The 14,497-nt window shown below is 54.2% G+C and overlaps 1 protein-coding gene across 1 annotated transcript in view; it reads left to right on the top strand.

The window, feature by feature from the left end:
• Positions 1 to 14,497, top strand: part of CACNA1S (calcium voltage-gated channel subunit alpha1 S) — a 65,193-nt gene that overhangs the window by 42,912 nt on the left and 7,784 nt on the right. Inside the window, exons 25-34 of the mRNA XM_042925746.1 lie at positions 349 to 550; positions 1,030 to 1,188; positions 2,537 to 2,647; positions 3,362 to 3,445; positions 9,113 to 9,169; positions 10,006 to 10,134; positions 10,334 to 10,399; positions 10,996 to 11,087; positions 12,253 to 12,412; positions 13,410 to 13,537. Of these exons, the coding sequence (XP_042781680.1) occupies positions 349 to 550; positions 1,030 to 1,188; positions 2,537 to 2,647; positions 3,362 to 3,445; positions 9,113 to 9,169; positions 10,006 to 10,134; positions 10,334 to 10,399; positions 10,996 to 11,087; positions 12,253 to 12,412; positions 13,410 to 13,537 (1,188 nt within the window). The remainder of the gene's footprint in view (positions 1 to 348; positions 551 to 1,029; positions 1,189 to 2,536; positions 2,648 to 3,361; positions 3,446 to 9,112; positions 9,170 to 10,005; positions 10,135 to 10,333; positions 10,400 to 10,995; positions 11,088 to 12,252; positions 12,413 to 13,409; positions 13,538 to 14,497) is intronic.

Genomic DNA, 14,497 nt, shown 5'->3' with positions numbered 1-14,497 from the left:
CAGCTGGGAGGGTGTGTGGGACCAGTGTGTTGACCGGCCACCCTAAAGACATCCTGACCTGGGCACTCTGACAGAATGTCCCAGTCCCCCAACAGGTGTAGGCCTCTGTGCCCATGTGGGGAGCCCTACTGATTGATTAGGGTAGATGGGGCATCCTACGGAAAGGCAGGCCCTTTCCAGGACCTGTCCCAATCTTTTCTGGCATGGTCCTAACTTCCCTCCTGGTGCTTGATCGTTCAGAAAGCTCCCTCGGGTCCCTGTGGCCAGTGAGAGAAAGCCTGTCCTTCCTGGCCTGGCTCTCTGCCTCATCACCCCTGTCCAACCAGTCTCTTCTCTGCCCACCCCAAGGCTGCTTTACCAGGCCATAGACTCATACAAGGAAGACACAGGCCCCGTCTACAACAACCGGGTGGAGATGGCCATCTTCTTCATCATCTACATCATCCTCATTGCCTTCTTCATGATGAACATCTTTGTGGGCTTCGTTATTGTCACCTTCCAGGAGCAGGGGGAGACTGAGTACAAGAACTGTGAACTGGACAAGAACCAGGTGCCTGGGCTGAGGTGGAGAGTGGACTCAGCAGGCCTCCTGCCAGCCTGAGCCCTAGGCTCTGACCAGTGAAGAGTCCTGGGCCCGGGGTTGACCCCAGAACCTCCATTTCGTGCCCAGACCCAGCCTGCATACACTCTACCCCATCCCCAACCCATCCCCAACATGAAGCAATACAAGTTGGTGCTGTGGGAGTCTTCTCGTGGAACCCTCGCGATGCCCAGCGAAGGCTAGTCCTTCAGAGCCCCTGGGTGGGGCTACAGCCATGTTAGAAATGGGCCGGGATAACTCAAGGGGAACCCACAGGCCCACTGGGACTCGTCCTCTAAACAGTCCCGCAGAGCCCGTCAGCCACGAGTTCCTGGCCACAGCTGCTCCTGGTTGACCAGAATGCAGGGTTCCCTCCAGCCCATGCATGTGAGTGTGAGAGCAAGGGAGGGGCCGTCAGTGCTGACCTGCCCTGTGGTGTTGTGTCTCAGCGCCAGTGTGTGCAATATGCCCTGAAGGCCCGCCCGCTGAGGTGCTACATCCCCAAAAACCCATACCAGTACCGGGTGTGGTATGTCGTCACCTCCTCCTACTTTGAGTACCTGATGTTTGCCCTCATCATGCTCAACACCATCTGCCTGGGCATGCAGGTAAGGGCGCCCCCAGGAGATAAGGGCTGGATGGACTGGTGCCAGGGGCGGGGCAGGTGGGCGGGGCAAGATTCCCGTCTCCTTCCCCCAGTATACTTTTCCTGGCACCTCCTATGTGCCAGGCACCGTGTGGTGAGGTACTGCGGGGCACAGAGAAGTTCCCTGGGCCCAGGCCTGGTTGCCAGGCACCCAGTAGTTTATTAAGAAGGCATTCAGGCATACAAATAGCTGCACAAATCTGCAAACAGGAGATAGTTGTGCAGAAGCACACGGCAGCGTGGGAAGTAGGAAGTGCCTTCTCAGTTTATCTTCGGCTGTTGCAAATCTGCGTGATTGAGTTGGCTGGAATCTTGGCTGCAGTCTCAAGAAAAATGGCTTTGATATTCACAGAACAGGTGTCTCTTAGGAGTTGAGCGTACTTTATAGACAATATCACAATCAGCAGCATCGTTAGCAAACCTTAATTAAGCATCAGATCCCTTAAGCCCCGTATAAATAGAATTGCACAGCTAGGCTTCCTGGCCCTAGGCAGACACATCCAACAACAGGACTCCGCATTGCCAGGTGATGAGGACATGGAAAGTGAATCACTGGGCCAGCAGGGCCAGGTCATACAGAGGATCGTGAGCAATGGCTTAAGTTTGGGCTGAGCTGGGCAGCAGAATTAGGCTGTCTGGCTAAGACAGGGTGGGGTGGGGGCAGCCCCCAGATCCTTCTGAACTACCTGGTGGGGGGGGGGGGGTTAGGGAAGAAGCGGGAGTTCATCAACTTTCCAAAAAGACCACGAGGTTCCTGGCAGGTTATATAAGGAAACAGAATTAAGGAGCATCACAGTGCTGGGTCAAGGGGGCTGAGGTTATTGCTCTGACTGCTTCAACATCCCGGGGGACAGTGTGCACGAGTGTCAGCCTGGTGAGCTCGGTGGCCCACCTGTACACCCGTAGCTGGTGATAATGCCAGCTCTGGAATCAGCATTCTTCTCTCCCAGTTCTGTGCCCAGATGACTAGATGGAACCTGTCACTGAGTCCTGCTGAGGGGCCTCCCCTCCTGGTCATCCCATAACAGATCTGGAAATAAGCTCTGACCTTGCAGTCCCACGCGTAGACCAGCCTGCTCAGCAGGACCTCTCCTCCTCCTCTTGCTGTCTCTTTGGGGAGAGGGGGATCCATTAGACTTGGTGGGGATTGCCAAAACAGGCATCTGGGTTTTGGAGATTTCAAAAAAGTGGGCAGGAAGCCTGAGGAAGACGTTTGGGAGCTGCCTGGGAAGAGAATGGGGCTCTGGGATGCAACCTGCGGGGTAGGGCCACTGGGCCCTTCCAGCCCCCTCTCCTGTGCCTCTCCACAGCACTACAACCAGTCAGAGGAGATGAACCACATCTCAGACATCCTCAACGTGGCCTTCACCATCATCTTCACCCTGGAGATGGTCCTCAAGCTCATGGCGTTCAAGGCCAGGGTGAGTGCTGGGGCACAGGACAAGATGAGCAGATGGCACCTGACAGGACAGGTCACTTCTCGTGCGCCCCCACCCCAGTGTCATTCTACTGAAAGCCCCTTCATCCAGCACTTCTGGTGCCGCCCTGCTCACCCCTTTGCTTACTTCCACCTTTAGACACAAGGCATAAGGCATGCAAGATATTCAGGCTGCCAGAACTGGCTGATGACCGAATAGATGTTGGCTGCCTCTTCCCCAAGCCCTTTGTTGAACCTGCCTTATGTTCCCTGCCTGCCCTTAGGCTTCTGAAGGGGGAGTATCTTGCTGTGTCTTTGGTTCCCCAGTCCCACTCCCACCTGGCCAAGCCCAGCCAAGCCCAGCCACACTCTGAAAGGTCTGCACTAGCGAGCTCCAGACAGGGCTTCAAAGCTGGGGAGGATGAAGGAGTTCCCCATCCGGATCAGGATCCCAGATCCTGAGTTCTCAACCATTCTGTCCCTCCTCTCTGACCACCTTATGCTCTGGAGGAAGGGAACTACAGAGCCCAAGGGAGAGGGGTACTGGAGTGGGTGGGCACGCAGGAGCACTAGTGGAAAGTGGGGCCACGCGCACCCCACCTTGGCCTGGCTTGGCCATTCTGCATTACCTTGGACGGGGACCATCACCTTCTGCTGGCCACCAAAACTCCTTCCCCCTAGAGCTCACCCCTGGTTCTCCCATTGCTGTCCTTCCCAGGGCTATTTTGGAGACCCCTGGAATGTGTTTGACTTCTTGATTGTCATCGGCAGCATCATCGATGTCATTCTCAGTGAAATCGACGTGAGTATCAGGCAAACAGAGCCATCCCCGGGGTGGGGTGCAAGCACTTGTGCAGTCCATAGACATTTGTGGGGTGCCTGCTGTGTGTGAAGCATGGCGCCCCGGGGGTCTACAGAGTTGGAAATGACAGGAGTCACAGCCTACAGAGCAGACGGATAACTCAGATTCTAGGCAGCCATCGTGAACGCACCAGGCTGTCCAAGGCAAGAGCTGTTATGAAAGGGAAAAGGTCTCCTCTGGGTGGAGCGGTCAGGGAAGGCTTCGCGGAGGTGGTACAAGCTGAAGGTGGGTCCTGAAGGAAAGCGAGCTGGTGACCGGAGGTGGAGAGAAGGGCAAACACCACAGGCAGAGCTGCTGTAGGGGAGGCACAGAGTAGGAAATGAATGATAGAAGATTCGGGGCACACCCAGAGGTCCGGTTTAGCAGAAGCACATGACTGTGCAGAAGAGGGACGAGGCGGGGGGGTGGGGGGGAATGGGTAGGGATGGCTGGAGAGGTAAGCAGTGGCGAGGGGGCCTTGAACTTTATGTGGCAGACAATGGGAAGTTACCAGAGGGTTTGGAACAAAGCAGTAGAAGGACTAAAGCTGTTATGGAGGAAGTTATTTATTTAGTCTGCAAATACTTATCGAGTACCTCCCACCCATGCTAGAGATAGAGCAATAAACAAGAACACGGAGGCCAACAGACGATAAAAATTCTCTAACATGGCAGATATGCTCAGCATGTGTTATAAAGAAAAATAAACCAGGGTGAAAACTTACTGGAAGGGAATGAAGGGTTGGTGCCAAGATGGTATCTGAGTGACAACCTGAACAAAGCAAGGGGGTAAGCCATGCAGGTATTGGCACAGAGTGTTGTAGGGAGAAAAACAAGTGAGTGCAAAGGCCCTGAGGTTGAGGAATAGGAGGAGGCCCTTGTAGCTGGAGTGGAGAAGGGTAGAGATGAGGTCAGAGACAGAGGGCAGGTGCCAGATCCCTTAGGCCCTTGAAGGCCATGGTTATGATCCTGGGTTTTATTCTAAGAGAGATGAGAGCCCTTTGGAGGGCTTAAACCTGGTCTGACTTTAGTTCTCAAGGATCCCTCTGGCTGCTGTGTTGACAGAAAGCTGTGGGGGACACAGGGCTGGCCCAGGGAGAGCCGCCAGGAGGGTGTTGTGATAACCAGGTGAGAGGTGATGGTGGCTAGGGGGCTAGCTGTGGACGTGGTGAGAATTGGACACATCCTATTTATTTGGGAGCTTGAGCTGACAGAATTTGCAGCTGGCCTTGATTTAGAGTGAGAGAGAGAGAGAGAGAGAGAGAGAAACAAATCGAGGGTGACTACCAGGATTTTTGTCCAAGCAGTTGAGCTTCCATTTACTGAGATGCGGAAACTGCTGCAAAGCAGGTGTGGGGCAGAAGCCAAAATTTCTGTTTTAGACACGATAATTTAGGATGCTTACGAGGCATCCGGAAGGAGATACCCAGTAGGCTGGGATTTATGAGTCTGGAGCTCAGAGGCTAGGGTGGGTTGGAGGTATAAATTTGAAGATGGTATTTAAAGTTGTGGGGATGGACGAGATCTGCGGAGAAGGGAGAAGGTATTTAGAGAGAAGGGATCCGGAGGCTGAGCCCTGGAATGCTCCCGTGTTTAGTGATTGGAGAGACGAGGAGGAACCAGCAAACAGACTAAGAAAGAATTGGCCTCTGAGGCAGGGGAACCAAAAGAGAGTGATGTCCCGAGATCAAGGAGAACAGAAAAGTCAAGGAAGATAAGAGCTGAGCATTGACTTGATTTTTGGCAACGGGGACCTTGGCAGGAGCAGTTTCACTAGAATTATGGGGAAGAATGCCTGGTTGCGGTGGGCTGGGAAGGGAGAGCAAAGAATGGAACGATTCCTTTGAGGTGTTTTGCTACGGAGAGAAATAGGAGTTAGAGAAAAATTTGGAGCCAAGGAGAGTTTCCTTGAAAATGGGAGAAGGGGCATCTGGGTGGCTCAGTCGGTTGGGCCTCTGACTCTTGATTTTGGCTCAGGTCACGATCTCATAGTTCATGGGGTTGAGCCCTGCATTGGGCTCTGTGCTGACGACCTGGAGCCTGCTTGGGATTCTCTCTCACCCTCTCTCTCTCTGCCTCTCTCCTGCTCTCTCTCAAAATAAATAAACTGGAAGAAAACAGAAACAAAAACAAGAAAAATGGGAGCATATCCTCAGGCTTTGCAAATATCTGGTAGTAAGGAGGTAACAACTGGAACAAAGTCTTTGAATAAATCAAAGGGCTTAAGACCCGGTGTCCCAGGGGAGAAGCTGGATTTCAGAAAGCTGTAGTTCATCCATAGTAGAAAGAGGGTGTGCAAAGCAAACGGGCATAAAGCAATGAGAGTCAGGGCTCGGATGGCAGGAGAGGAACAGAAAAGCTCAGAGGCAGCAGGATTTGGTGAATGTGACCCTGTGGCCATGGGAAGGAAGGAACCCAAGGTGGCTCAGCACCTCCTGAAGAGAAGGACTTGGGATGATGCACTCACCATGATTCTGTTCTGGTGCTGTGGGTTTGGATGCTGGGTACACAAGTGGAAACGGGTAGCAAGTCATTGGAAATGCAGGAGAGGAGCCGAGTGTCACTCTGCGTCTGGCACATGGTGGCAGCTCCATCAACATGGGCTGGTCCCAGATGCATGGAGGTGATGGTTCAAGCCTCGGGTGGGATGAGCCAGCTGCGAAGGAGTTGAGATCCTGCAGAATTGAAGCCAGCAAGGCCATAGGGTTTGTGATTGGAAGCCATCCATGAGCAGGGTGACAGACTGGCACACTGTGGGGCTGAAACCAGTTAAAAGGATGGAGCAGTGACCAGAAAGTGATAAGAAGAAAAAAAACCCAAAAAACATCAAGCAGCTGTGAATACAGGAAACAGTTTCTGCCAGGAGGTTAGGTGAGGTAGTTACTGGAAAGTGGATGTTGATTAATACAGGGAAAGGGAGACCATAGACGGAGCGAGTACAGAGGAGAAATTCACAACAGGTGAGAGAAGAGATTGTTGAGGAAGGGATTAGAGTTTTGGAGGCGACGGCAAAGGACACGAGTCAGAAGATTGGAAGAGGAAGAGTGTAAGCAGAGGTGGCAAGAATCACGAAGGGTGCAAGGGAGCAGGGGGGTGGGGCGGAGGGAAGAGGGCGTTCATCCTGGGCAGTCACAGGCGTGTCCGAAGCAGCAGGCAGAATCCTCCGCTGGAAGTGAGGACAGGACAGCGGGTGTGAGTGCAGGAACTGACCCTTGAGAAATAGCCAATGTGATGAGTCCATCTGCAGGAAGAACGACGGGGTCTCGGGTGGGCCTAGTGAGCTCAGTTTCACCCTGGGGTAATGCTCGAGGAAAGGGACCAGACCCCTGATGTGGTCTCGAGGGCTGGCACATTGGGTAGAGGGTCTCAGCGCAAGCAAGGGCGCTATAGAAATGGCAGGACAAATGTCCAGGCTGAGTGGGGAGGCAGATGGCTGAGGGTCACTGCAGGGTGAAAGAGGGGAGCAGGGGACAGGGAAGAGGAGATCCAGGAATCAGAGACAGAACTCAAAAGACGGCTTCCCTCTGGGCAGAGTGCCTGCGGAGGAGTATCCTAGGAAGGATGTGGAGAACACTCGGCCTTCTGAGCCACCCTAACCGTGGCCATAGTGCGATTCTGCTCAGAGGTGGCTGGTTTGGCCATGGAGGTGCCCAGCTGGGGACTAGCCCCAAAGCCAGGAGCCTTACCCATGCGTAGGGCTTCTTAACTTTCCGCTGCCTGATGATAAGCACTTTACGGTCTGCCAGCCCAGGGGTGAATCCTATGGAGAGGTGGGGGAGAGGGCTGGCACTAAAGACACCCGAGAGGGGGCGGGGAGTGGGGGAGCAGCTGAGGAAGAGTCTGGAGCCTGTGAGGAAGGAGCCCTCAGCCTGAGATTCCTTTAGGCTGAAGCCCTGGCAGGAACAGCACTTTCTGGGGACTTGGCTGCCTCGCTGTCTGGGGGAGGGCTTGGCCTGGGAATCCTGTTCACCCCCGTGTGCAGAAAGACAATGACAGAGCTCTACTCAGATCCTGAGGGGGTGGGGCAGACTAAGGGCTGGATAGGTCCTGGGCAAAATCAGTGTGTGTGTGTGTGTGTGTGTGTGTGTGTGCGTGCGTGTGTGTTTGTGCGTGCGCGCGTGAGTGTGCATGCATAGGTGGGTAGGTGGGTGTTGTAGATTTCCATCCATTTTGGGTTTCCACTGGGAAATAACATCCCAAAGGCCTCATGGTTTGATTCTCACCAGCAAAATTAGAAGAGAGAACCCCAAACAGCCAAAATAAACAGCCTGAGATCTGTGTAGAGGAAGCCTGGATAAATCAAAACAGTTTCTTTGGTGGTGGAGGGCCCAGAGGGCATCGGTCATTATTGGATTTTTAGGAGCAGATGTACTAATAATGTTTCCCTGAAGTCATGTTAAGACTTCAAATTTGAATGTTGGTTTGCATTCTTGACCTACAAACCGGGGAGCAGACTAGGGCAACCCTGCCTGTTAGAACTTTCTGTAACGATAGAAATCTTCTGTTCTGTCCAGTCCGGTAGCCACTAGCCATTCGTGTCTGTGCGTCTGGTGGTCACTTGAAATGTGGCTAGTACAACCGAGGAGATGAATTTCTAATTTTATTTAATTTTCACTGTAATTCAGATAGCCACATGTGCTTAGTAGCTACCATATTGGTGGTATGGGTCTAGAACACTGGTTCTCATCCTTGGCTGCATATTAGAATCACCTGGGATGCAGTTTAAACCCCTGGAGCCAGGCCCATCCCCTAGAAGCAGACTTAATTGGCTTGGGTGGGAACCCAGCAAAGGAATATATTAAGTTCTCCAGCTTATTCTGATGTGCAGCCAGGATTGAGAACCAGTGGTCCAGGGAAAAGCTGCCCAAGAGAATGTTGCTTGCTGGGAAACCAGTATACTGGGAACCAGTCCACCCACAAATAATTGCAAGATGAAACAAGGACCTCCCCTGTCCCACAACTCCGGGACAAAGGTTTCTCCTGAAAGGTGACCTAAGAGAGAAGTTTAGAGTAAACAGGAGAAAATGCGGCTCTCACACATGCAACTCCTGGCCCCTATGATGGAGGCCTCGGCCCCGCTCCCAGGTCCGGGGCAGAGAAGCAGCTGCGGTGGGGGTCTCAGACTCCCCCAGAGGGCCTTAGCCCCTGGAGGATGGGACTTCCATAAGGGCCTCAGTGGCACAAGGGAGCCTTGCTGGACCCGGGGAGAAATAGGGGTGTGAGCCCCCTCAGAGTGATGAGCTGGTGTTTCCAGTGTGTCCCCGCAGGGATGGCCCCAGTATCATGTGACCCAGACACACAGGAAGCACCTGAGCCCCTTGTCAGCTGTAGGCACATCCTGGAGATGGGAAGGGACCTGTCCGTGTCTGGTCTTCCCTCCTCTTCTTGCTCCCTTGTCCCCAGCCTGTTGCCTCACTGTTCCCACAGCTTCATCCTCACACCCGCCCACCCCCACCCCTGATTGGCAGCCACTCGGGGTCTTCATCCCCTGCCGCTCTGTCTTTTCTCTCTTTAACTCTTCTGTGTGTCCTTTCTGACAACCTCTCCTCACCTCCCCCCCCCTTCCCACCGTGTCCCTCCTCCTCTCTCTCTCCTCCCCTTCCCCTCCCCCGGTCTCTTCTCTCCACAGACTTTCCTGGCCTCCAGCGGGGGACTGTATTGCCTGGGTGGAGGCTGCGGGAACGTTGTAATTCCAGGCTGCATGAGCCTGCCCTGCACGCCCGCCGGCTCTCTGCCCTGCAGCTTGCATGCTCGGGCCTGGCCGTGGATTGCATGGGGTGGATCCAGCACTGAGGGCTTCCTTCCCTAGAGCAGGCGCCCTGGAGGGATCGGGTTGGGGGCGGGGGGGAGCGGGGGCTCTGCGGTAGACTGTGCATGGATGTAGTGGCTTTCTCGGAGCCCCGGGAAACGGGGCGAAGGGTCTCTCTGGCTCCCTCTGTCCAGATGGGAACGTCCCGAGAGGACTGTGACTGCTAGCTGGCACAGGACCTTAGTGACCGTTCGCTGGCACGAGGTCTCTGGGGACACAGGAAGCCTGGAAGGGCTCTCCCCTTCCAGAGTTATCCGGGTGTCTAAGGCTAGGCTTGCCTGGCTTAGGACAGCCATGTGCTGAGTGGGGTGGCGATGTTGATTGATGGTGACAGAGCAGCCAAGCTTTAGGGAAACTGCGCTGAAAGGGTCCTCTGCTCTGTGGCAGCTTGAGGAGAAGGTGAGATAAGGCAGGAGGCCCCAGGAGGACAGGCCCGGCCACAGCCTCACCTCCCTGTTGCCCTCTCCTGAGAAGGGGCTTACCACGCTGCTTGGCCCACTCCCTCCTCTCGGCTAAACAAGCCCAAAGCCTTAAGGCTACGGGTGGTCCAGAGCCAGTTCGCAGCAGGGGCCGTGAGGTGGGGGTGGAGCTGCCCCCTCAATCCATGGAAGCCTCCCCAGCACACACACGTTGCCCCTCCCTCCCCCGCCTGCCCCTTACTACCCCTGTGAGGTGCCACCTCCAGACTGACCTCTGGGGCTGCCGGCCCGCAGGACCCAGACGAGAGCGCCCGCATCTCCAGCGCCTTCTTTCGCCTGTTCCGGGTCATGAGGCTGATCAAGCTGCTGAGCCGGGCAGAGGGAGTGCGCACTCTGCTGTGGACGTTCATCAAGTCCTTCCAGGTGCGTGTGCCCAGCCTACCTGGCCAGGGTCCGAGCCAGGTCTGCGTGGGGGCCGTGGTCACTGCACGTACCTGGAGAGGCTGCGAGGGACATCCGTCCAGCCAGGGGGAGAGCCCTGGGGTGACCACTGGGTCCGCAGTGAGCTCGGGGAGGGTAGGGCGTGGAGCCCTGTGCACTGACCCTCCCTCCTCACCCCCAGGCCCTGCCATACGTGGCCCTGCTCATCGTCATGCTCTTCTTCATCTACGCCGTCATCGGCATGCAGGTGAGAGGCAGGTGGGCCCAGGCCAAAGGAGGGATCTTGGCCAAGTGGGAGGGGGCGTCGGTGGACCCCAGAGAGGCCTAATTAGTGTGGAGGTTGGACCCTCCGCCCTCCCTGCATCTTCCATCCTGGCCACCAGGGGCGTAGCTGTGAGTCTGAGAAAGGAGACTGCACCTTCTCCCCGATGCTGCAGTGCTGGTCAGGTGGGAGCAGTCCGGGAGGGGCCTCAGCATGCAGGTCAACAGCAGGGGCCAGGCTGTGTCTCTCCCAGGCCCTGATAGGCGCTTCAAGTGGTCCCAGTCTACCCTCCAGTGTCCCCTCTCCCCCCCATTCCCCACACTGAGTCCCCAAGTTGGCTTGCTGTTGGAAAAACCAGTCCACTCTTGGGCTTTCCTTGGGCTTGATTGGACGAACTTCACCCAACCTTGAAAATAATCTAACTGATTTGGCCTCGGGTGTGCCGTGGCCTAAAATAAAGGGGATTTGCAGGAGGTAGGGGTGGAGGAGGGGAGTAGGTCAGGTGGGAGAGGACAGTGGGGCCTGCGCTGAGGGGAAACTGTGACCTAGGTCCCAAGGTTGGAGCCCTTTGTGATTTGCAGATGTTTGGTAAGATCGCCATGGTGGACGGGACCCAAATAAACCGGAACAACAACTTCCAGACCTTCCCACAAGCTGTGTTGCTGCTCTTCAGGTACCAGTCTCCTTCTGTCCCCACCTTGTCCCCACCCTCTGACCTTGGCCTTTGCTTTGCTCTACTCTATGTTGCAGGCAGGGCCGGCTTCCTGACCCTGTGGCTTGAGCAGCCATACAACACAGTGCCCTCACTCAGAAGAGCTAAGGCTCAGGGTGCCTGGGTGGCTCAGTTGGTTAAGCTCCCGACTCTTGATTTCTGCTCAGGTCATGATCTCAGTTCAGGAGATCAAGCCCCATGGGACTCTGTGCCGACAGCTTGGGATTCTCTCTGTGCCCCTCCCCTACTCGTGCTCACTCTATCTCTCTCTCTCTCTCAAAATAAATAAACTTTTAAAAAAATTTTTAAAAAAAGAAGAAGAAAAAAAGAAGAGCTAAGTCTCTCCTGTCCCTGTTTTGAAATGTTTGATCACTTTTAGAAGTTAGCCATGCTCACCATTGTGCAACCGATGCCATTTTTAAAATCATTTTTGAACAAATGGCCCCACATCTTTGTTTTGCACTGGGCCCCAAAAATGACGTAGCTGGTCTAAGTGGAGTACGGTGTATTCCCCTGATCTCATCCCACTGAAACAGGAGACAGAAGTCACATGTCCCTTCAAAAGAGTATGTCACCTTGGCCAGCACAGGGCTCTCCTGTGTGACCCCCCACCAGGGAGTTGAATCATGGATTGATTTTGCCCCTTTTCTTTAGTTCAGCTCCTACCTATAGTGCTCCTTAAGGGACAGAGCAGTGGGGCCGCGGCACAGAGAGGAAACTGAGGCCTGCCTCACACTGAGCTACTTGGTGAACCCAGGGATCTGAACTGCTTCCTTTGGGTTGGGGGAGCAGCCCTAGTCTGCTCGTCTGTCCATATTCTGCTCCTGCCAGGCTGCTGGCCTCCTGAGGGGCTGCCCAAGAGTGGACGTGCCTTCGGGGCGCCTGGGTAGGTTAAGCGTCCGACTTCGGCTCAGGTCATGATCTCGTGGTTCGTGAGTTCGAGCCCCATGTCGGGCTGTGTGCTGACAGCTCAGAGCCCAGAGCCCTCTTCGGATTCTGTGTGTGTGTCTCTCTCTGCCCCTCCCCCACTCTTGCTCTGTCTCTCTCTCTCTCTCTCAAAAATAAACATTCAACGAATAAAAAAAAAAAAAGAGTGAAAAGGCCAACAGAAGCCCATCTCTTCCAGGTGTGCGACAGGTGAGGCGTGGCAGGAGATCCTCCTGGCCTGCAGCTACGGCAAGTTGTGTGACCCCGAATCGGATTATGCCCCGGGTGAGGAGTACACGTGTGGCACCAACTTCGCCTACTATTACTTCGTCAGCTTCTACATGCTCTGCGCCTTCCTGGTGAGATGGCGAGGAGGGTGATTTCACAAGGGAATCTGCCCCCCCCTTCCCCGTCAGCTTCTGTCTCTTGGGGATTGACCTCAGGGGCACAGGAGGCAGGAGGCTCTGGTTAGATTATTCTGGTTCTGGCCATCCTGCGGGTGGCTTCGTTTTCTGAGGGGTTGCTAAAGGTTTTTTGTTTCTGTTTTTGTTTTTGTTTTTTACCTTTTTTGGTTACGAATGAATAATCAAAAGAATTTAGTGGGGGCTCTGTCCTAAATAAATAGGGGCTCCCAGTAAAGCCATTTGCCCCTCCCTGTTCCTCCGAAGAGAAAGTGGCCCCGCTGTGAGGAGGCTGGGGCTCTGGAAATAAGGTCCCAGAGGAGGTCCCGAATGGGGTTAGAAACAGAGCACAGATTGTTCTAAGACGCGAGGGCTGCTGTCTGTTCATATGGAACGCAAAGAGCCACCAGTATCCATGGGACTGTCGTCTCTTCACTCTATTTTCTTCCCTATATTCGGTCAAAACAGTTGTGTGAGCATCTGTGTGCCCCTGGGCTCAGTGCAGAGGGTAGAAACATGATAAGACCCGGTCTGGCCCTGGAGGAGCTCATTGGGCACTTGGGGAATCCATGTGTGAGCAAGCCTTGCAGTTCAAAGGGACGCCCGCTAGACACAGAAAAGGCAAGAGCAGTAATGACGCACGGTCCAGTGAGGGCACAGAGGAGGGGGCTCATCTCTCTGGGGCGGGGGCAAGAGGCTGAGATGGAGGAGCTTGAGCTGGGTTTTAAAGGATCAGCACCAAGAACCCGGGCAGAGGACACTGTCTATGGAGGAGCGCAGAGGTGTGACATAGGTCACTAGTGTTTGGGACGCAGGTCATTCGCAAGGACTGCAGTGAGGGCCCAAGTAGGAAGGAGCTCCGGCCCCCTTACCCAGTGGACATCTCCCAGCCCCCAGCCCCTCCCCATTGTCACCTGCTTTCCCGTGGTGGCAGCCCTTGGTTCTCCTCTTGCAGATCATCAACCTGTTTGTAGCTGTCATCATGGACAACTTTGACTACCTCACCCGGGACTGGTCCATCCTGGGCCCCCATCACCTGGATGAGTTCAAAGCCATTTGGGCAGAGTATGACCCGGAGGCTAAGTGAGTCCAGTCTGTAGATTCTGTGCAGACTCCTCCCTTCACTGTCCACCCCCCCCCCATCCTAGCCCCTGTCCTCGTGTCCTATAGGGAATCACTCTCCAGTTTAATAAGAATGAATGGACTTCTTCTTCCTTCATTATCTGAGGTCCCAGATCAGAAAATTGGAGTTTCTTAGAGTTAGAAGGGATCCCACAGCCTCTCAGGACAGAAAACCCCTTGACTTTATTGGGAAATGGTCATTCAGCTTCTGCTTGGACACGTCTGAGAGCAGGGAACTCAGTACCTGAGCAGCTCTGGGCTCTGGCTAGCCAAAGTTTTAGTCCACTGACTAACAGCATCCTAGCTTGATTAAAATGCAAAGCCCCGAGCCGTACCCTGGACTGACTGAATCACAACCTGCATTGCTTATTAACCTGATCCTCGGGACATTCATACCTATGTTAAATCTTGGGAAGCACTTCTGCTTTATATTCTTTCTTTAAAAAGTAATAAGCTCATATTTGATGAGTATTTCCCAAGTGTCATGCATTGTGCTAACCATTGTGTACATTATCTCATTTAATCCTTACAACAACCTATGACACAGGTCTCTAGCTCTCTACCAGTCTCTGGAAGTGAGCTTTCACCTCCAGTGATCCATACCCTCTACTTCTATTAATATAACCCAAGAGCCCCCCAGTCAGCTCAAACAGAACCCAAGGAAGGCTCTGCCGTGGGGAAAATGAGGTCCAGATTCTGGGTCTGGAGATCCCACATCTGAGGGAATTCTGGTCTCAAAAGGATGTCTGCCCAAAAAAAGGACAGCCCATTCCTGGTGGTGGGTAACAGTGAACCCAAACATTGTTTCTCTTTAAAGCAGGAGCTCAGCTTCAACTTCCTATACACACTCTGAAAACAGGAAGCACTCCCCTGCCACCTGGCTCTCTTCCCCTTGGCCGTTCTCTGAGCAGGGAGGAGGTC

The sequence above is a fragment of the Panthera leo genome, chromosome F3 (assembly GCF_018350215.1).
Source record: "Panthera leo isolate Ple1 chromosome F3, P.leo_Ple1_pat1.1, whole genome shotgun sequence".
Lineage (NCBI taxonomy): Eukaryota > Metazoa > Chordata > Mammalia > Carnivora > Felidae > Panthera > Panthera leo.
The sequence above is the reverse complement of the archived record's forward strand: the minus strand, read 5'-3'. Positions and strand labels throughout refer to the sequence as shown.